The 21,434-nt window shown below is 51.3% G+C and overlaps 1 protein-coding gene across 1 annotated transcript in view; it reads right to left on the bottom strand.

Moving 5' to 3' along the window:
• Positions 1-2,745: 2,745 nt before the first annotated feature.
• arid1b (AT-rich interactive domain 1B) overlaps positions 2,746-21,434 on the bottom strand; it is a 103,846-nt gene continuing 85,157 nt past the window's right edge. The window contains 15 exon segments of the mRNA XM_072698973.1: positions 2,746-5,870; positions 6,101-6,231; positions 6,532-7,315; positions 7,403-7,478; positions 7,617-7,736; positions 8,161-8,305; positions 8,981-9,153; positions 10,478-10,616; positions 12,366-12,570; positions 12,746-12,955; positions 13,130-13,288; positions 14,434-14,528; positions 16,026-16,153; positions 17,484-17,525; positions 20,847-21,006. Coding sequence (XP_072555074.1) covers positions 4,074-5,870; positions 6,101-6,231; positions 6,532-7,315; positions 7,403-7,478; positions 7,617-7,736; positions 8,161-8,305; positions 8,981-9,153; positions 10,478-10,616; positions 12,366-12,570; positions 12,746-12,955; positions 13,130-13,288; positions 14,434-14,528; positions 16,026-16,153; positions 17,484-17,525; positions 20,847-21,006 — 4,364 coding nt within the window. The 3' untranslated portion in view covers positions 2,746-4,073.

Genomic DNA, 21,434 nt, shown 5'->3' with positions numbered 1-21,434 from the left:
CACGGGAATTAAAATTAAGATCCAAATAACCTTCTGAGTTTTTGAGTCACCTAGCGGCCACAACAGTCCGATTGCATTGCTTATTTGGAGCAAAAGAATAGGAATTACTGTAAATGAGTGCTACCCCCCCCCCCCCCCAAAAAAAAAAAAAAAACAAAACAAAAAACCTCCTAACCCAGATAAATTGTTCTCCTAGCTGCTCAGACATCTGTGGGTAACCTGTTTTTTTTGCACTTTAGTCCTCAAGCATTCTCAGGATACATCATTAGTGAAGGAGCCTCATCAAATGATGGCAACATACTCTTGGGCCTGGATAAGTTTAACCAGCGTTTCTCAAACCAGTCCTTGGCGACCCCCAGACGGTCCGTGTTTTTGCTCTCTTCCAATTCCCTGAGGGAGTAAAAACGTGGACCGTCTGCAGGTCCCTGAGGACTGATTTGAGAATCACTGAGTGAAACCACCTGCAGTCTCATCTTGATCAGAAGTGGTATAGGACAGCTAACTGCCTAGCAACAGATCTCGACATGCGATGGCCAAATGGTGGTCAGACGTATGAAGATATCTCCCCAGCATCCAATTTAACACACATGAAAGGCTTATGTACAATTGGAGGAAATCCCACCTCACCCCGCTCAAACCACTGGTGCTGTGTTACATTGAGCCCTTTGGAATTTGTGGAATTTGAGATTCATTCCTGTTCATCACCAGGGAAATGTCCTGTGTGTCTGCATGGTTGTTGGCTCAACCGCTAAGACAAATGGACACATCTGCTGTTTACTGCTTACACACCTAATGAATAATAGCTTTCCATCGTTTATTACAGTTGTACTCGTAGAGAATTATTAGCCACTCAAGAAGTGCATGTGTGGCTTTTGCTTGTTTTGAATTGCTTAGGAATTCAGATCGTAGAGTCAGCCAGCTTCTGAAAGGGGTTAACTCAGCACTTCCAAAAGGAAATTGTTTTCCATGATATTCTTTTTATAATCCATAAATAACATGGAACCATGTCAAAAATGAGACCTGGCCATTTTCCAGAATAAACTGCACTCTGCTATAAAAACGAGGTCTCAGTTGGATATGTTGATTTCGCAGGGAGCTATTTCTCAATCAGCCATTTACTTGAAATGCTCCAGAATGGACTTCAGACCGAAAAGTGAAAGCAGAAGATACACAAAGACCCCTGCTGCTGTGCGATCTTGAAACTGAAAGTTCAGGTGATATGGGAGGTTGTGCCAGAACAGACATTGTGCACAAAGCTTGGCTGGTTGTGACATGGGGACAGAGTTACAGAAGTGGATTGTAGAGGGTCAAGTGATGCGGGACTGAAGGCAACAGGATGACATCATGATGACATCGTTCATGTCAGTCGTGAGCCATTTTGCTTTCCTTCTCACAATACTAGCCCTGTTGTGATGGTTCCCCTAACCCTAACCCTTTCTCAAGCTCTCTATACATTCACACACAATTCAACATAAATGGTATACACTCATCCTCAGACCCAAACTGTGTGGAAGTCCTGTGGTAATCACCTACCTTCCTGCCGCGCCATGTGACGTAGGCGTGGCGGGGGCCGGTGTAACTGACTGCCCACACATCACACTTTGTACTGGTGGTTCCTGTGACTCACCACAGCACAGAGGCAGTGCTGGCTCCGGTAGCATACTGAGTGGGAGGTTACGTCAGAAACCAGCCGACGTGCCAGCCGATTTAGATAACTGCCCTGTGCTGTACAACAGCTCAGCCTAAGAAATCATTTGAGAGCCTGTCCATTCTTATACTCAACTTCCACTGGCTTTTGTGCAATTATCGCAGTGTTTCCCAATCCAGTCCTCTTTGACTCATAGATAAGCCCATGTATTTGCTCCCTCCATGCTCCCAGTAGGGAGCAAAAATGTGGATTGTCTGCCAGAGAGCTGGGAGGAAGTAAAAACGGGGACTTGTCTGGGAATCACTGATCTATAGGGAGAATAATAATAAAAACAAGGCTAAAAGCTGTAATGGGAATCAATTCTGTCAATATCAATTTGTACTCAATAGTTTGGAGGCTTAATGGGAAAGACAGTGCAGAATCTGGTGGTGCAGAGGAGGATTCAACACCCAAACCAGTTAGCAGGCTGCTGCAGAGAATGGGGTCAGTCCACTTCCTCTGCACCCAGGCCACAGATAGTGGGGCTTTGCTTTGCCGGAGACCAGGTGGTCTGAGTTCACACCCGCAGACCCCTTGAGCTCCAGCACTGAACGGCTTTCCAGTCCCGCAATATCAGAATCCACCAACTGCTGGCCCAATAATCACTTAAATTCCCATAAAGGAACCTGCATACAGCGAGTTTCAGAGAAAGCGCTTTCTTAATGGTGACATCACCAGCATATAGATGCCGTAGTTTAGCCTGAAGTGCCCCATGAGGACTGTTCCAAGTGAAGCTAAAAATGTGTTTTGGGGGGTTGTGGGGGCTTTGATCAGGATGTGGAATCTTCCTTAAAGTTCTTAGGTGTCCCAGTACCATAATGCACTCTGGCCTGAGCATGGTGACTGGTGGAGGGGGGGGGGCAATCACAACAGGAACAAGTTATTCCAAATGAACAATTTTGAAAACAGAAAAGCAGGCCATCAGACAGCAATGGACACACGGCGCATTGGTACAGCAGGTGTCCATGAACATCTGCTTCATTAGCGAGGATTTACAGAATTTCTGCGAGTCACCGGCACAAACAGCAACAGAGATATAAAGCAATAAAAAACAGCCATCAAAGTGCTTAACAAGATTTAATGTACATTTATTCTTAACATGTGGAACATATAGTATAAAGATTTATACTGAATAAATGATATTGAGTCAGAGGAAAAAGGTGTCATTTACATCCTTTGTTGGTATAGTCTGCTGTTTTTGTCATTCTTTTTAACTACATTATTCTGGAGTACAAATATGACCATTTGCATCACTGGAGGGGAGAAAAAAAACCCATAAAATCTGTTCTTCGTTCTTTTGTAACCTTTTCTAGTAACCATCTGAATGTAATCACATCTGGTTAACGAAGCAAGTGGTGTGAACAGCTGTCTGCTACAGAACAAAGCATACAAGAATTTTTATTATTATTTTTAAAACAGATAGGAACCTTTACATGAACCTTGCTTGAAGATATGACCCAGATAACAAAATATTTATAATATTAAATAACAACATTAACAATAATTATAATAATGATTAAAAACTACCATCACTTTGTAGGTACCACATCTCTGAAAAAGAAGAACTGGGAAAAAAATTAAAGGGGTAAAAATGTGGGGGTGTCCAATGTACAACATTATATACATATTGGCCAACCGGCAAAATAGAAAATAAAAAAAAAAAATGCAACAGAAGTACAAAAACAAAATTGTTCCTTTGTGGAAGTGTACTCAAGATGTAGCCGTGACAATAATAAGGAAGCAAGCCAGATTTTGTCACTGGTGACGGAAGCAAAAAATATGAGGACAATTTTCTCCAAGACAGGCTGATGCAACACTGTCCTCTTGTGGTCTAATTCACGTATTGCATGTTAAAAGACGCTTCTCTTACTTATCAAGCTGACTTACATTAAATCCTATTGCACAACTCATTTTCTCAGAGATGGATATATTTACTTTTTAAAAAAAAGTAAGATCAAGGTTCCTTTTGTTCTCATTGTCCTCCGTTCTCCTCGGCACGTGGCAAGATAAGTTATCTACAATATTTCTCACAATTTAAATAAATCTGCTTCCCAAAAATAAAACAAAACAGATATAGGTATGAACATTCAGAAAACTAATTTCAAATTAAGAAAAATAAAGATACCCTCTCCAAAATCTGGCAGCAACTTTGGTTAAACAAAAGAAAAAAATAACATATAAAAGAAGCAAAGAAATACACTTAAAACACAGGAACGGCAGGTATTAAATATCTGTATTAAAATTATTTTTTAAATTCCAAAATGAAAATGTTAATGAGCCAGAGGAACTATATATATATTTATATATATAAAAAAACAAACTTTATTTGATTTCATTTAAATAAAAATATAAAACCACCAATCACATGTGATTTCTGCGTCTCTTGTCATAAGTGGCCAATCTGAAAGAGCACTTCACATATAAGGGCGGCCACGCCAGAGTTCAGCACAGAGGAGATGGAGATGTCCAGCAGCCGGCCCTCGTACAACACGAACTCAGGCCGGTTCTCCTCCACCTTGGCCATGGCCAGCAGGGCCTTGCCGGCCCGGCACATCATGTTGGTGCTGGGTGGCTCCATGGGTGGGTGGCCCATGTGCAGTAGGCTGTGCTGGTTCTGCTGGTACTGTGCCATGGCCACGCCGTCCTCCAGGAAGCCCACCAGGTTACCGATACTGCCCCTCTGCACGGCGATGGCGCGTGCCGCCAGCGTGTCCCCCTGCGCCAGGTTAGAGAGGATGGCCACCGCCATCTCCCGGTACACCTGGTGCTTGCGCTCACCCACATAGCGCACCAGCGTGGCAAACAGCTTCTCCTGCCGGCTGAAGGGCGGCGTGGCCAGCATGAGATCCACGTTGTTGTCCTGGATGCTCAGCTTGCACAGGGTCTCCAGGACGAGGCGTTGTGGCGTCAGGGCAGAGTGCTGCCCCACGGCGGGAAATGGGTCCTGGGCCTGAGCCGAGGGGCACACCATCCAGTGTAGCAGGCCATCCAGGATAGGCAGGCAGATGCTCTCTGGATAGAGGGACAGGTCGAGCTGCCCGGCAATGTTGGCCAGAGTCACCATGGTGTTCTCCCGCAGTGAGGCCAGGCAGTCCCAGCGCCATTCGTCACGGGTGCAGGCCAGACCACGGTCAAGCTCCTCCCGCTCGTAGGTCTGGGGCGGCCTCTTGCGTTCAGGGTGCTCGTGGTGCAGCAGCACCAGCTCACCCAGAATCAGCACCAGGCCGGGGTGCCTGGACATCTCGGCGTCGTTGCCGGGCACAAACGAGAGGCTGCGCACGATGTTGGAGATGCAGATACAGCGTCGGGCCAGTGAATCTTGCCAGGTGGCGGCAGTAGACAGCGGTGCCTCATCCAGGGTGCGTGGCTCGTCCTCCAGGACCGTGATGCGACGATGACCCTCTGCCTCATCCAGGCGGAAGGGGTATGAGCCACCATGAGCCCCCAGGGAGGAGCCGCCCTCGGAGAAGCTGCCATGCCTGGCACAGAGCACATCATCGATGGTGGCGGTGATGCTCCTCTCTGCCGCCTCTTCTCCGCACTCCTCCTCGTTGGCTGCCCTCATTCGTGTCCCAGGCCCCGCCTCCCTTCCACACGCCGCCCCCCAGGCAGACCCCTCGCTCTTGCTCTCAAAGTGGATCTGGATGTGCGCCGTGGAGTCCCCGCCACCCGTCTGCCAGTGCAGCAGCCCGCTGGTGAACTCCTGCACCTGGCCCAGATGGTCAGAGCAGTCCTCCACAAAGTCGTCCTCCTTCTTCAGCACCTTTACCGGGAACCTGTCGTACTTGCTGGCCTGCTTGGGCCGTGGCTCTGGCTCTGGCTCCAGCTCCAGGATGGGTTGCTCTGAAGGCCACTCGCCCTCCAGTTGTGGCTCGCCGTCCGCATCCTTGGCCACCCCATCCACCATTGCCTCTTTCTCCAGTTCTGGGGCGGCTTCCTCCTTATTAGCCAGGGCTTCTTCTGATTGGCTGGGCTGTTGCTCCTCCCTCAGCCCTTCCCCTTCCTCCATCTTGGGCTCGGGTTCGCCCTCAGAGTCAGGAGGCTCTTCAGACTTTTCGTCGGCGCCGGGTCCCAGGAGTGTCTTCTGGCCCGCGGCTCCAACCTCATACTCTCTAAGAATCCCGAAGATCTCAATGAGACACCTCCTGAAGTACTCCACCACGAGCTCCAGGAAGCCAGGCAGCTGCAATCAGATATGGTTACACACATTTTCAGTTTCTGTTCCTTTTTTGGGAATGATCCTGTTCTTCATATAGCTGGCTGTATCCATTAACCCAACTCGGTCTCTCTGCGATCGACAACTGTCTAAAACCTTTTGAGTGAACAATTAAAGGCTTACAAATTACGCATGCTCCCCAGCCCTTGTGTTCATGTGCCCTCATGCCTCCCCCCCGCCCCCGATGCACCCCGTACCTGTGAGAGCATGAAGGAGCTCACGGTGCTGTCGTCATAGAGCAGCACGTTGATGGTGTCCAGCGCCCAGGTGCTCTCTGCCAGCAGGCCTGACTTGAGCGACATCATGACCCGCCATGCCTCTGGAGTTCCTGGGGGGGGGGGAGCAAAACACGGTTCCTGATATGGCAACCTGCACTGCATGCTGAAGCTGGCTAGCACTGCATGCTGAAGCTGGCTAGCACAGCGGCTATGTGCCCGTCACTACAAGGACAAACTGTTGTAGTTCCCCTCAGGAAATGTACTTCACTGTTGTTTAATTACTACAACACTATGAGAACAACTTTGCGTAGAAACAAATGGCAACATATTTAGGCTTTATTCTAAAACCCAACCCAAACTCAATAGTACTTTATAAACTGTGATGACAGTCATGTTTGAGCAGGATTTACCAGTGTCCTTTGAGGTAAGTTTTCGGCGTGGCTTGAGAACAGGCATGGTGCCCTCTATGGACCCTGAAGGGAAGTGCAGTTCCCGCCTGATGTGTGGAGGGCCCTGGCCTGGGGGAGGGCCGCCCTGCTGGCCAGGCACGGGCATTCCCACTTTGGGCATCTTCAAGGAGGACAAGTAGGCTGCCTTGTTGGGTGACATATGGGCCTCCAGGGAGCGCTGGAAGGAAGCGGGGCTGGGTGCCCGGGAGATGTGGTTGGGCATGGCCGGGCTGGATGGTGGGGGCCTGCCGCTCATGGGGGGCATGGACCCCGTGGAGGGCGGTATGAAAGAGGACTGCCGTTGGCCCCCGTGACCCGGCCACGGTCCATCCTGCCCGGACCGACTGTCCATGTCGTCTCCCCGCCCCATGCCGGGGTATGGGGGTACCTGGGAAGGTGGCCCCTGGCTGGGCCGGTTGGGGTACGGGTAGGGCATGTCTGTCCGGGGGGGCCACATGTTGGGCTGGGGTCCTTCGGCCGAGCCGCCCCCGCCCATCATCTGAGGGGACATTCCGTGCTGTGGGGGCTGCTGTGGGGGGCCCTGGCCTGGACCAGCCATGCGCTCGCGGCCGTATGAATATGGGAACTGGCCCTGCGGAGGGCGCCGCTCGGGGCCCGAGTAGCCGCCTCCGTACTGCCCGTAGATTTCGGGCTGCTGGCCGCCATAGGGTACCCCGTACACCTCACTCTCGTGTCGCTTGGCTGGTGGGCCGCTGTACATCCTCTCCATCGGCCGCTTGTAGCCCTGCAGAGGGAGGAAGCGTTAGCGCTAGCTAGCTAGCCTGGGCCCACGTTCAGACGGATGTCCCTCCGGCACGCGCGGTCACCTCACCTGCTGCTGGGGGAACATTCCAGGGGGGTGTCCGCCGTAGGGCATGCCGCTGTACTGCTGGCTGTAGCCTTCGTGCCTGGCATAGACAGGACACGGCAGCGTGAGCGCAAACTTCGAACACACGCTACGCTATTACCCTCTATAGAAAATTCACAGAGAGGTTTAAAGCATGCCAGATAGCTGGGTGGGGGTGGGGGGACGCTGGATGTCGTACCTCGGCTGAGAGGGGTATCGGTTCGGAGAATACATGCTGGGGTCACTGTTGGAAGGTACCATGTTGCCTTGGTTCCCGGGGGGTCCCATGTTACCCTCCATGCCCATCACATGGTCCGATCTATTTTACAGGATGTTCACCCCAGTCAGATATACTCCTCACATTACTTATGCTTATGAAGTATGGGACAATTATAACAGACGTGCAAACTGCAAGCTCCACACTCATTAATTATAGTATTTTACCAATGTAACAGACATATATTCACAGATATATAACAATAAGATTGATATGATCATCAAATCACTGAGTCGTAAAAATGAAGTTAGTAATACTTAATGCTCCCCTATTTCCCTCATGTTGATAAAAGTGATTGAAGATATTAAGATTAAAGGAAGCTGGGATCACATTGACTGACCAAACCCAAAAGGCCCTCGCCAATCAGACATGGGTTACACCACATGACAACCCAGCAAGCTTGGATTTTCCCTTTACTGGCTGAGAGGTATGACAGAGCTCACACGCACACGGCGGCCTGGCTCACCTCCGGTCGTATCCGGGCCCATAAGGGTACTGCGGACGCTGGCCCATGCCAAGGCCGGCCATGGCACTGGATGGCGCTCGGCTGTACATGTCCTGCATGCCGCTACCGGGCATCTGTGCCGACATGAAAGGTTCGGCGCCCGCTACTGTTGAAAAATATAGGGTCGCATCAGCCAATCAGGCGCGTGCATCTTGTATGCACACCCTCAGTTACATTTTCTGGCCTATCCACTCCCACTAGCTAATAAACTTACCCCATTCGCTTATTAATACATGCAAAACAAATACACAAATAATTGAACATACAGGCCTACACCTGTAGCTGAGGGCAAGCAGAACATTATAGAACAGTGTCAGAGCTTCTCTACTCTCACACAAGTGAAACATGATTTTACATACAGCACGGCCTTGCTCAGAAAACTCTGCAAGGACGCTGGCCTTCACTAGGGGGCGCCACTTCCACGCAGATAATCAGCAAGGACCAGGGGAGACTGAGGATGCTGCCGCAGAGAGCTTTACTTAGCTGCCAAAGCGTAATAAAAGCCGGCATTCCTACTGAGGCTGTAACGTTCCCAGCAAAAGCTAATTCCAAACAGAAAGAGTAGGGTGAGATAATGCTTAAGGTTTGTCTGACCCACTGTGATCCAGTGTTCTTGGAAAGAAAGGGGAGGATAAAGGCTGAAGGTCATACAGCAGACTGCCAGCGATCAGCCCGGCTGATAGTCGGAGCGCTGCAGGAAGTGGGGGCGTCGCATCTGCCCTTGGGTGCCCCCCCGATCGATCGTGAGCCGCACGCAGAGCACCCCCCCCCGCCAGCTCACCCTTCCTCATGCCCGTGAACGGGTCCTTGTTGGCCTCGAACTGCATCCGCATCATGACGTCCGACATGTTGGCGCCCTGAGGGTAGGGGGCGCCGGGGGTCGAGGAGTTGCGCTTCTGGAAGGCGGGGTCGCTGACCTCTGAGAAGGGGTCCTGCACGCTGACAGTGCTGTTCCTGTGACACGTGGGGCAGAGGAGGGGGTGCAGCAGAGTCAGGGACGATTCAGACGTGACGGCCAGAGCAAATCACCACACTGACCACAAGCACACAGCGCACAAAGGCTTAACCGTCTCTCTCACGGTCCCTTGCTGACAGTCATTTCCTTTCTTGTTAAGACTTCCAATTGATTCCCAAATAAATACTATTAATTCTCAATCACTCTCCCAAAAACATTAAAACATAGTTTCATAAAACATTATTACTATATATAGTAATACAACTAGCAGTGGTTACATAAGTAAAATAAAGGTTTGTTTGACGCTAACCTTTCAATATCTGACCACTATACAGAATATATTATGATATTATGGTTACAATATAAAAACAGTCTTGATGCATGATATTATTTTTGCTTTGTAGTAATGATCAGTAACTCATATAATTGTGAGCTAAACCGCACCTAAATCACGACAGGGGGCTACGTCTAGGCCTATTATTAAAGCACATATTAATTTCAGTGATTAACACAGCAAGCATCCTAACAATATCTAATCTAAACTGCATTTTAGTCAGTTATCACAACTGTAGAAGAAAATCCACTTACCATATTTATAATTCGAATTCAAATATATATACAGGTACGCACACAACGGCTGCTAACGGGCAAATCATGGAATGCTTTATTTTTAAAAGTTAATTTTAAGAATAAAGGTCTTTATAAATATGAACGATAATATGTCTAGCAGGACTTAAAAGGCTTATCTGTGATTTTGAACACTGAATATCGCTCTACCCACTCACACGAATACCGGGTAATATCCTCTGTGCTCCACGTTGGTATCGGAATGAGCAGCTCACAAATACAGCAGGACACTCCGACGTGCACAAATTCAGCAACAGAACACAAGCATAAATAATCACTCCCGAGCAGTCGTCACAATAAAATACCGAGGTCATGTAACTCGGTCTAAATGAATTCTTCATTACGTTGTTTTAAAATAGGTTGTTTAATCAACTGTGGGCACTTACGTTTCCTAAATTGCTTTATTTACGTAGTGCTCTGCCAACATTCTAATTTGTGTTCTCAAAGCCGCAAACAGGCTACAAGTTATTTATCAGTAATGTTTACGTGCCAAGCAATCGTGACAATTAAAAGAGCGGCAAGCAATATTAATATTTGTTCGCTCGCAAATGCAGATTTCTGCAAGAGCAGGTTTGGGGAAGGATCTGTTTTGAAATAACGGGCTGTCAGGTTGTAAATGACGGCAGTCCTCTGGTTCTGTCTCTGGATCTGATTGGGAGGCAGGTCCATATGTGCTGATGCTGGTACTCCACCTACCTGCTGCCCTGCAGCGGGGTGACCTGACTGTGGGGTGTGGCTGCCGGGGTGGGGGGCTTCAGGTCTCCCGGCATCTCGGCCATGGAACTGCTCCCTGTCGACTGTGGAGTCTGGGGGCCCTGGAGGGAGCCAGAGTTGGCTGGAGAGATGGAGGAGGAGGAGCGGAGAGAAGGAGCAAGTGAAGAGGAGAAGAGGGAGCATTGAAAGAGGCGCCCTGCAGGCAGACTGCTGAATAGCACTAATTTCCAATATGGCAGCAAATTCTAATTCCTGGTTTGAAGAGTCGATATCAACCTTGATTTAATAATACACACTGGACAACAAACTGCACTTCACATCCCCTCCAGAACATCACAAGTTTTTTACCTATTCACTATCAGTCACTATTTTAATTCCATCGGTTACTCTGCTGCTGTGTTACTTATTGTTTACATGCACATGGTACTATGTACACAAACCCCTAGTATCCAGCCCGCTCCGATAGAACCCCGCTCCCCCGTCACTCGCTGTTTGTATGATGCACCCAGGTTCTGGGGGACACTATTTCGTGCCACTCCATACCTGGATATGGATGGTATGACAATAAAGCACACGTGACTTGGCCACTGGAGGGCGTGGGTGAGCGGAAGAGCCGTGTGCCCAGCTCTGACTCAATGTGTTGTTCCTTGTGTGCTGTCAGTGAGGAGTTCGCCCACTGAACACACGACACACAGAAGATGATCTACGGTCTCTGCCCAGAATAGAGAAGCCAAACCCTTTTACGAAGCCTCAGTCAAAAGTACATAATCAAAAGCCCCGGCTTCAACACATAAAAACACGAGTTAATATCCTGGTGATCTACGCTAGTCAGGAAAAATCTCTGGCAGAGATGGGACAGAGACTGACTTTAAAAATTCATATCGACGCTGAATAATTGACAGCACACTGGGTCCTCGGCAGAGGGGATGGAAAAAGGCCTTCGGGACCAAGGCTCCCTGCAGGGGGCGCTGTGGGGAAGGGTTTGTTTCGGGAATTGTGGGATTATTCTGGCAGGCAGATGACAGGTGGTAGCATCACCACTGCAAAAAGCAAAACACTGGAAACGTGCCTCCCCCCTCCAGCAAAGAAAAAAACACAACAAAGCGGTTGTTGAGGTGGAGTGGATGGACATTATTCAAAGGGCAGGCGTGCTCAGACAGAGCAGGAAGGGAGGGGCGCCTTGCACTTAAGTGCCCTCAGTTTTATATTTGAAGGGAGAAGGTGTGTGTGTGGGGGGGGGGGGGGGTGAGTCGAGCTAATAAAAAAATGAATAAAAAAGCTGCTGCCTCACCACCATGGCTGCAAACGTTGGGTTCACCAGAGGTCACCTCGGTGTATATGCTGGCTCCGCCCCCATTAATCATCCGGAGGGGAATCCCCCTCTTGGCTGCCCGACGGCTCTCCCCGTGACATCACGTCAGCTATTTATAGTCACCCGTCACTCCCCGCCTCCCCCCCCTTTCTGCCCAAGCAGGGGAGGCACCGCCTGCAGGATGGACGGATAGGCGTGATACATTTCGGGGGGTGGGGGGGGGGGTGGGGGGGTCGTGAGACACGCAGCCCGGTGACAGGCACCCAGCTGCGATGCTGATATAATTGCCACTTCCTACCCAGGAAAGGTTTTTTTTTCCCTCTTCAATGGGTTTTCTTCTGCTATCGAGAATTCTTGGATTTCAGGAAAAAAAAAAAAAAACCCCTTAGTGCTGAAATACACACCCCCCCCCCCCCTTGCTGATTCTGGTGGGGGGGGGGATTGTGGCTCCCAAAACGCGAGGCTTGCTAAAATTACACAACAGATTAACCCGAATCAAAGGGAGACGCGTCACGTATGTTCCGGAAGGTTCCCTGAGACGGCCCAAGGCCTCCTCACCGGGCGACGGCGGCTGGATCTTGGTTTGCTTCTTGCCGTCGGCCATGGCGAAGACCTCCGGCGGGGGCTCCTCGCCGCGCTCCACCTTGCACTCGAAGGCGAACAGGTACTGGATATACTGCTTCTTCAGCGAGCTGGCGGCGCTGCTGGACGTGCCCATGCTGAGCGCCCCCGCCAGCTCCCTCCACTTCTTATTTTTGTTCACCTGTCGGGGGGGGGAGGGGGTTTCAGCACCAAGAGGACACCGGAGCTCTCCCCTTTCTGGATTGCCCCCCTTTGTGCATCCCGCTAAATTTAGCGCGCCCCTTCTATGCCCTTTAGCGCGTCGACAGAGCCGGTCGGCGCGTCGACAGAGCCGGTCGGCCCCTGCCGGGCCTCACCATTGCCAGGCCACCCATCTCCTTCACCGTCATGTAGAGCTTGCAGAGGTCCAGGGGCTTCTTGCCGACGGCGGGCAGGTTTGGCACCGGTGTGCCACGCTCCTCCATGAAGGAGAGGTACCGCTCCACCCAGAGTTTCCTCTCCGGCTCGCCACCCATCTCATACAGCCGGCCGATCTTCTCGCCGGTCATGGTCGAGGAGTTGGACTTCTGAGCCAGAAGGGACAGGAGAATGAGAAGGGAGATTGGGGGGGGACCAAAAAAATTTGCCAGGACTCCTCCACTGAGGGTTGGGGTCGAATCTCAATACCTCCACGTTTCTACTCAGACACACACAGACAAAATGAAAGAGGAAGAAGAAAGAGAGAATGAGGCACCACTTACAGGGCTGGATGGCGTCTTTGGCCAAACAGGACTGCTGATGCTGTCGCTGTCATCGCCGTGGTAGGAGGACAGGCTAGCAGGGCTAGGGGACAGCGGGGAGGGGACGGGCAGGGCACCGGGAGTCGGGGGCTGAGACATACACTGAGAGCTGTATCCATCCTGTGGTGGCGAAGGAAGAAAGGCAGGGTGAGCATCGACGGCAGTGAGCGAGAGCCCCCCATTTTGTCTTTTGTGTCTTCCTCCTCATGTGACAAACTGGGACCAGATCGCCCCCTGCTGGCCGGGCAGCCAGACCGCAGTGCGAGCATCAGCAGAGCAGGCCGGCTAATAGCGGGGGCTCAGCACACTCCCGGGGGCCGGCAGCGTCCGGAGGGAAGCCGCGGTCTTTCAGGAGGCTCCAGCTGCTCTGAATAATTCAGCGCGTGAACCTGTGTTATCAGCAAAAGCTCGCTATCAGTGGGAGAGCAGAAGGGGGAATGGGGGGGGCTGTGGGAGGGGTTTCCAGTGCCGACATGTCACCCCGGGGCAGGAGGGGGTGAGGACAGTAAGCACTAGGACGACATCGAGCCTGGAGACCCGTCACAAAGCATTCCGATCTGTCAGCACTGTCACGGGAAGCGCCGAAGTCTCACTGTGAGTGACACGTGGCGCCGTGAAGCACGAGGGATTAAAGCGCACATGCACAAACTAAATGGAAACACGCACGTGCTCCGCTCGGCGCCGGGTGAGCCTCGGAGGTTCTGTGGCGATCGGGGAAATAGCGAGACGGGGGCCGAGGCGAGAAGACGAGGCCGAAACGCGCATGAAAAATTAGGGCTCACAGATAAAGGTCAGTCGATAATGGGGGGTTAAAGGGAAAATCATAGCCCCCCTTTTTTGTTTATGAAGCATTTGGAAACATTGGGACTGTCAGCAGAGACCGCTGAGGGGACGGCTGCCCAGAGGAATCACTTCAGACGAGCCTATGCCCTCTGAAAGTGCCGGCCAGTAATTCATCCACCGTCTGACTTCAATAAATGCCGCAGTTCTTCAACCAACTCGTAAACTTGTTCTAAATACCAGCCGTCATCACCCACCCAGCCACCGTTAAATGCTAATACAAGCCTGTCCTCGTGCATGCTCAATCCTGAAGCATGCTGGGACATGTAGTCTTGGTCAGACTATGCCCCTATGGGTTTATATACACCCCTATGGGTCATTGTTCTGAGTAGTCATAACGGCACAGGGTTTAGTGCTAACCCAGAAAGGATAAACGTGCGTGTGTGTGTGAGTGAGAGAGAGAAAGAACAGCATCATGCTCATACCTTAGCTTTGGCAGTCTCTGTAGCTGGAACACTCTCCTCCTTGTTGTCAGTTTTCTGCTTCGAGTCAGCAGCCATCATGTTCTCACCAGCACCCCCTGCAGGCCATTCAAGGAGCCACAGGCGAAAAAGAAAAAGAAAATGGAGAAAGGGCGCCCTGTACTGGTGGGACCTGGGAAGCCACTGCCTGTCCGATGTCAGCCCATCACTCGGCACTGTAAATGTCAAGGACTGCAGGGACGTCACAGAAGATGCTTCCTAAGCAGGACAGCTGGGGGCGGCATCTCCCTCCCTCCCACCGTAATCGGCACGCAATGTGTGCGCAGCCGTCCACAGCCTTACGTGCTTTTGTTCGTGTCTCTTACATGTTCCTACATGTGTATGCACCATGTTAATGTGCGATCAGACCGGGGCACGCATCATTACATGCAGTGTGTGAACGTACGTATGTGTGACGGGGTGCGGACAGATTAGTCTACACTTAATTTTCATCCATTTCTGTTAGAAACTGTTAATTGCTGTGAAACGGGAATATGTCTATATAAAGTATATCCATATAATGTGTGCGAGAGTGTGGGCACATGCTGTGTCAATCACACTTTCGAGCATCACCCCAGTTTAACTTAACACTCTCGTCGGTCAACACAGAGCGGACATTCGAGCCCTTATGGACCTTAACCTGCTGCTGCAAGCTGAATCTTTTCAGCTAGACCTGTCGGGCCAACAAATAAGCGAGTCGTGTTTTTACGCTAAGCTATGCTGCATGTACTAGACACAATAATTGTGTTGTTTTCCTTGAAAAGCACTCCACCCTCGACTGGAAAAAATGCCTTTCCCTCAGGCGAGCAAATGCAAGGACTCAATCGGGGCCGGCTAAGTGGGACAACTACCAGCCTGTGAAAGGCGCTGTTAAGTCCAATTCGATATCGTTAGCACAAATCGGTACCCTTCAGGAAAGCACTTTCTGATAGTTTATACTTGGCAATGAGAGATAAAGGTTTGGACAGACCTATGAATTTTATTGATTTATTTAGCTACAAAGGCCTTAATCTAAGCTGGATAAAGACGTGGGGACGAGTCACCCAACGACACGCAGTGCCGACGGAACTTTTTTTTTTTTTTAACATTCCACACCGAAGCTTCATTTGCTTTGTGAAATTTGTTTTCATTTCGACAGTACAGTTTTTCTTTTTTGTTAAACAATACAAAGAAGGCTGTTTCGGGGCTTCAAGGGCTCGCGTTGCCGATCCTCTTTGCAGTCATCCGACAAAGAAACATTTTTCCATTAAACTGCCGTCTTGCGTAGGAAATAAGTACGATTTCAAGGTCTAGGTGGTGCGGTGTATTTTCAGGGCTGGTGGTTGTATTGAACAGTTTCTCTGGGGGTCCTGGTTCTCATATTAAAGTAACCTAATTAATTGATTATAGGAGAATAACAGAAATACAAGGTATTAAAAACTAAAACATGAAGAAATACTCATTCTACAGTATTGTAGAATACAATACAAAATGTAATACTGAATTCTACAGTATTGTAGAATAAACCTCAAACTAACACATTACCCACAATTCCTTCTGGTCACTCTGAGCATTACCTGTGGGCGGAACACTGTAGGGTGGCACCTGTGATGTCATCACGCCAGAGCTGTTCCCTGCTAGCTGGCTGTATGGCGAGTTGGCCCCCATCATCCCCATGTGGTTCGTGCCAGGGTAGCTTCCCTGCCTGCGTACAGGGGAATACCAAAGCATCACTGAGGAGGGGGGGGGATCCAGAGACCCACTGAGCATGTCAAGCATTTAAAAAAAAAAAAAAAAAAAGCAATTAACGGATGCTGTCAGGTTAAGGAAATGGACAATCCTAGTTGACACTGGAAAGATCCCGACCTAAAAATACAGCGAGATCCTGCCATGCCACAGTGCCTTTGACGGAAAATGCCCATGCAGTATGCTGCTTTTTATAAAAGGCTATTTGGGGACTGATTTGACAAACCTGAGATTACTTTTTTTTTTTTAAGATTAACTGCAGTGATACCGTTTGCGATAACGACATTCACTGAACGTCTCAGGGGCTCCTTCCGTAAGCGGTCAGGCGGCGCGATCCAAACACCACATGGGACTATCAGCACATCGGATCCTCGGGACAGACACACCTCCCCGAGACGATGTCATCAGAGGTAAGCAGGTAAACAAACCCGTAACGTCACGCTGGAAAAGCGGAATATACACCTCTCCAGGCTAAGGAAGACAATGGGGGGGTTAATAAAAAACAAGGCCCTCGGCAGGGTGTCTCACCAGAACAGACACGTCACCCTCCACCCACCGCATCGTCATGTGATTGGTCGCTATGGCGACCACAGAACTCGACGCTAGCGGCTCACCTAGTCGCGACGGCCCCCAGGATGTCAGGTGATTTATATGTTGCCCCCCCCCCAATCCCCGAAAGAAAATAGAAAAAAACACAAGCACACAATGAGGGGCTCTGTCCCATCAGCTGTCAGTACAAAAATAGCACAAGGTAACTCTGGTGGGGGGGGGGGGGGGGGGCTGTCAACCACAGCAGACTCCAGGGGCTCTGATGTCAGCTGCTTGGCTTGAAGTGCAGCCAGGCAGCTTGGCCAGCCAATGAGGGACAGGAATCCCGCTGTGGCAGACAGAACCATTAAGGGGAGGGGGGGGGGCAATGTGAAATGGAATCTACTAAAGAAGTGTTACGTTACGGGGGGGGGGGGGGGGGGGGTTACATTTCAAAACAGTGTTGGGGATTCTAGGACACAATGGTTATAGTGGCAATGATGAGACTTTTTTTTTGGGGGGGGGGACTATTTTTTAAATCATGGCCAGGAAATGTCAAAGACCTTCCAGAAGGGACCTCGGCTTGCAGCTGTCGGGTGTGCCAGTCTACACCCCCCCCCCCCCCATTTTTCACTGTCATCTCCAAAGTCACTCCGACTCTGTGAAAAGTCCCACCTTGGTGGGGGCTTGGCAACACATTCCAGGCAGCCTCCAGCAAGAAAATAAATAAGATTGAAAATAATTTAATAAACCATCCGTACCCCCACGCCACCCGCGGCTGCTTCATCCTCCTCTCTGGCTTCCTGGGTGGGAAGAGAGGAGATTCAAATCCATTCCAGCCCCAAAGTACCATCCGCCATAACGACCTGTTAATGTCATGTGACTCCGGCGGGTCAAAAACTGGGCAGCGGGCACTCAAGAAGCCTCGTACCCCCCCACAGCTAAAAGCAGAGTCTTATCTGGGGTCTGCTGCTGCTTACACAAGCTTTAAGGGCCCAGCAGAGAGAGAGAGAGAGAGAGAGAGAGAGAGAGGCTGTAATCTCCAGACAAGGGAAAATTTTGAAAGAGTGGGTGGGGGGGGGGGGGGTCTTTAGTTGTAATTCACACTAGTCTAAAAAGGTAACCTTAAGAGGTGTGGATAAATACTGTCACTCCCCCCCCCCCCAGAGGCATGATCAGAAACAGTAGAGGACCTGCAGAGGCTCTCATTGTGTGTGTAACTCAGGGAGGGGGCTGAAGTTATTACAAATTCATGTCTAAAGAGAAGCCATTAAAAGCCTCTCTGTGCTTAATTTATGCATGCGGGGCCAGACCCCCGTCATGGTGTGACACACTCCTCTGTCCCTCGGGGGGTCTCAGCAGGCGCCGAGATGGCTGCCACCAGGGGGCACTAGACTTCGCCAGAGGGAGTGGCAGGGAGGGACAACAGCATGCCACACGTACGCGGTGCTCAAGCCCCGCCCCTTGGCGACGGAGCAGCCTGTCACACCCTGGGTGGGTCCCCCTGACAGCCAATCAGGAAGAACCGCCACCCCAAGCGGCTCCTGACACAGTGCGGACGGGAGCACTGGTGCGTGTAACGCTTGGCGCTGATCTCTGGTGGCACAAAGACGGGCGTTCCCATGCAAACGTCTAGGACAGGGTTCTGAAGAGGAGAACTGGGTCCCGCCCACCCCGTTCCAGCACCCGGAGAGCACTTAAACTGTTGCTGCTCGGCTGAATATAAGAACCCAAAGGGTGGGGGGGTGGGCAAGTACTTCTAATTCCAGAGAAATGCTTAATGCTTAATAACAATAATGATAATATATTAATAATAAAAAACAAGCACATGAAACAGCTCTAGCGGAGAAAAGCCATTTATATCGGCCATTCATCACACACGTCTCCCTGCCTCGCATGGGCTGTCCCCCCACCCCCCCACCCCCAGCTTGCGGCAGCTCTTGACGACTCACATTCAAGTGCCTCTTATTTATTTAGCAAATTTACTTACTAAGGAGGTAAGAAATGAATTATTTGGCAACACTGTTTCCTCTCCCGAAGAATTTCTCCTCTGTCTTCAGCTTTTCATTTGCTTGATAGGTTTATTAAAATCGTGCTTTTCATTCCCCCTCTTTGTTCAGCCCCCACCACTGTGACACTCCTGCAGCTTTGAGGAGGTGCTGGGATTCAAAGGTTCCTGTTAATCGTTTAGTTTTCCCAAAATCCGCCCCCTTCCGTTGAACACCGGGACACACTCCTTCAAACAGCCGACCTGCCCTTCAGTAGCCAATAGCAGCAGGTTTCTTTTCGCTTTATTGGTTGGTTTATGGCCGCCTGTGTACAAGGCAATGCTGGGCAGACCCTCCCCCCCCCCCCACCTCCACTCAGGTGATACACACTCAGAAACGCTACGGCGAGGATGCAATATCGACGGCGACGGCAGAGCATGGTGCCCGGTCTGATCTCCGTGGACCGCGAAAAGCGATGGAAGCTGCGCCAGCGGCCAAAAAGACGTGTACTTGAAAATAGCGGACAGAAAGAAACAGGAGACGAGGACATTCTGCAGAGCGACAAACAAAGAAACAAAACCGTAACAAGGGAGAGGGAATGATCAGGACCCGGCGAAGGTCTTTGGGCAGGCTCATTTGGCCATGGCGGCTGGACCCGCTTTCTGGCACGTTCTTCGTGGGAGGGGGGAGATATAGTGGGGGGGGGCATGTGCCTTCAGAGTGAGGAGTCTGTCAACCTCCCGCTTTCGAGTGTCATCTGGAGGACCCGAGAGCCCGGGTAGGGTGGGGGGGGTTTGTCAGTCCTTTTGTCAGGGCGCTTTAATTACATTCATAGCCCCCCCCTCACGTGAGCCACATCTGAGTGCAGCCTGAAAGACATGCTGTCACATCAAAGGGAATAAAGTGTGGGGGGGACAATATGAACAACAATGATGGGCTTGGGGTGGGAGCATAGAGATTATTTATTATGTATGAGCCATGTTTGATTTCTCACGCAACCCCCCCCCCCCCCCCCCGATGCGAGGCTCAGGCCGCTGCAGGCGCAGAGATGCTCCGACTGATTTGTCCCCCACTTCGTCTTCCTCCTCTTCCCCCTCCCGAAAATGCCAGATGCCGGGTTAACCTTCGACCCCGGCCTTGCCGGCACGGTACATTGATGCAGCGTCGGAATCAGATAAACGGGCTGCCACCAAACCAAGACTGACGTGCAAAAAACACAACAGCCAGATACGATCGGAGAACGTTAATCAAGGCCAGGAGCGTGAATACCTACCCCTGTCAGCCCCCCCTGGTTTGAATCTAGCACGGGGGGGGGGCTCTCTCTGGCCAGTTGCATCGACCCTGGAGAGCCGCGTTTAGGGGGATATGGAGGGGTGACTGACAGCTCTGCTCATCCGGCACCACGGCACGCACCGCGCCAGATCCGTACGCAGAGGATCCGTCTTCCAGGACCCCCCCCCCACCCCCCGGCACTACGCACCACCCCACCCCACCCGCCGCCAGAGCCGATACCAGCCATTAATCACCAGCTGTCAGACGGCGGCCCCGAATGCCGGAGTGAGTGCCGCGCCTCTCGGCCGGCGCCTAATTTGTCATTATTACCGAGCGCGAGCCATGATGACTGTTTTTTGCAAGATGGCTGCAAAAAGGACCATGGCAGCCACATGATGCCCTCTCCTGCCACAGGGCTGCCTGGATCCACGAGGAGATGGACGATGCTCCAGAGAATCATCGGGGGAGAGGCGACAAACCCCAGAGACCATCAGAGAGAATTTACATCCCTGACAAATGTGCCCTTTCATGGCTCAGCTCAACACACAACACTGTTACAGGGAACATTACCCGGTGTCTCAGACTCTCCATTAGATTGCTAAGCTAGGTTAGCAGGCTGTACCACGCGTTAGCCTGGTCAGTGAAATGGTTAGGGGCCGCACTGCGTTAGCCGTTAGCTGTTAGAGGTGCAGTGAGAGATCACATGTCAGGCGAACTGACCAATCAGACCATGCCTGTGATGGGAGACATGGACAAGGGCATGCAGCGTGTCTTCGGTTAGCGCTCCCGGCACTGCGAACCGGCACTGCGACTGCCGATAGCCATGCTGCCGGGTAAGGATGGCAGCCACACTGAGGGACCTACCCGTAGGGATCATACTGCGGCGAAGAGGAAGGGGGGAGAGGAGCCCAGGGCCGGCGGCGGCTGCAGCTGCTGGGGGGCTGGGGGCCACGAGCCCAGGTAGATGGGGGACCTCGCAAACGGAGGCCTGCAGTGAGGGGGACACAGGCCAGCCTCTCGGGTTATAACCGACCCTCAGGAATAGAGCAGCCCGAACGTCACAGGACGCGGGAAACGGGGGGTGAAATGACAAATAAAAGATAATAACGTAGCTAAAAGATTCATAAATCTGACGCGGGGGGAAGCGGGGCTTCCAGAGAGAAACGCAATAAAAGGGTCACCTTTACGGGTCCCCAGGTGACTGAGCACAAAAAAATGAAAATAAAATGAGCGCAAATGTTCTTCCCCGATACAAACTCGCTCTCCTGCAAAGAATCAGTGAGTGCCCCCCTCCGCGGTTTTGGGCGGCCGCTCGGGCTGGAACGTCGCCCGCCCTTGTTCCGCCCGCGCCGGTTCGCCGGGAGTTTACGGAGTCGTGCGGTTACAGGGCCTGAAGGAGGGGGCAGCTGCTCGGGCCCCCCGGCAGCCTAAATGGGACCTGGCGCGAGGGCC

Source organism: Paramormyrops kingsleyae, chromosome 14, assembly GCF_048594095.1.
Source record: "Paramormyrops kingsleyae isolate MSU_618 chromosome 14, PKINGS_0.4, whole genome shotgun sequence".
Lineage (NCBI taxonomy): Eukaryota > Metazoa > Chordata > Actinopteri > Osteoglossiformes > Mormyridae > Paramormyrops > Paramormyrops kingsleyae.
This window is presented reverse-complemented; position numbering and strand designations above follow the sequence as displayed.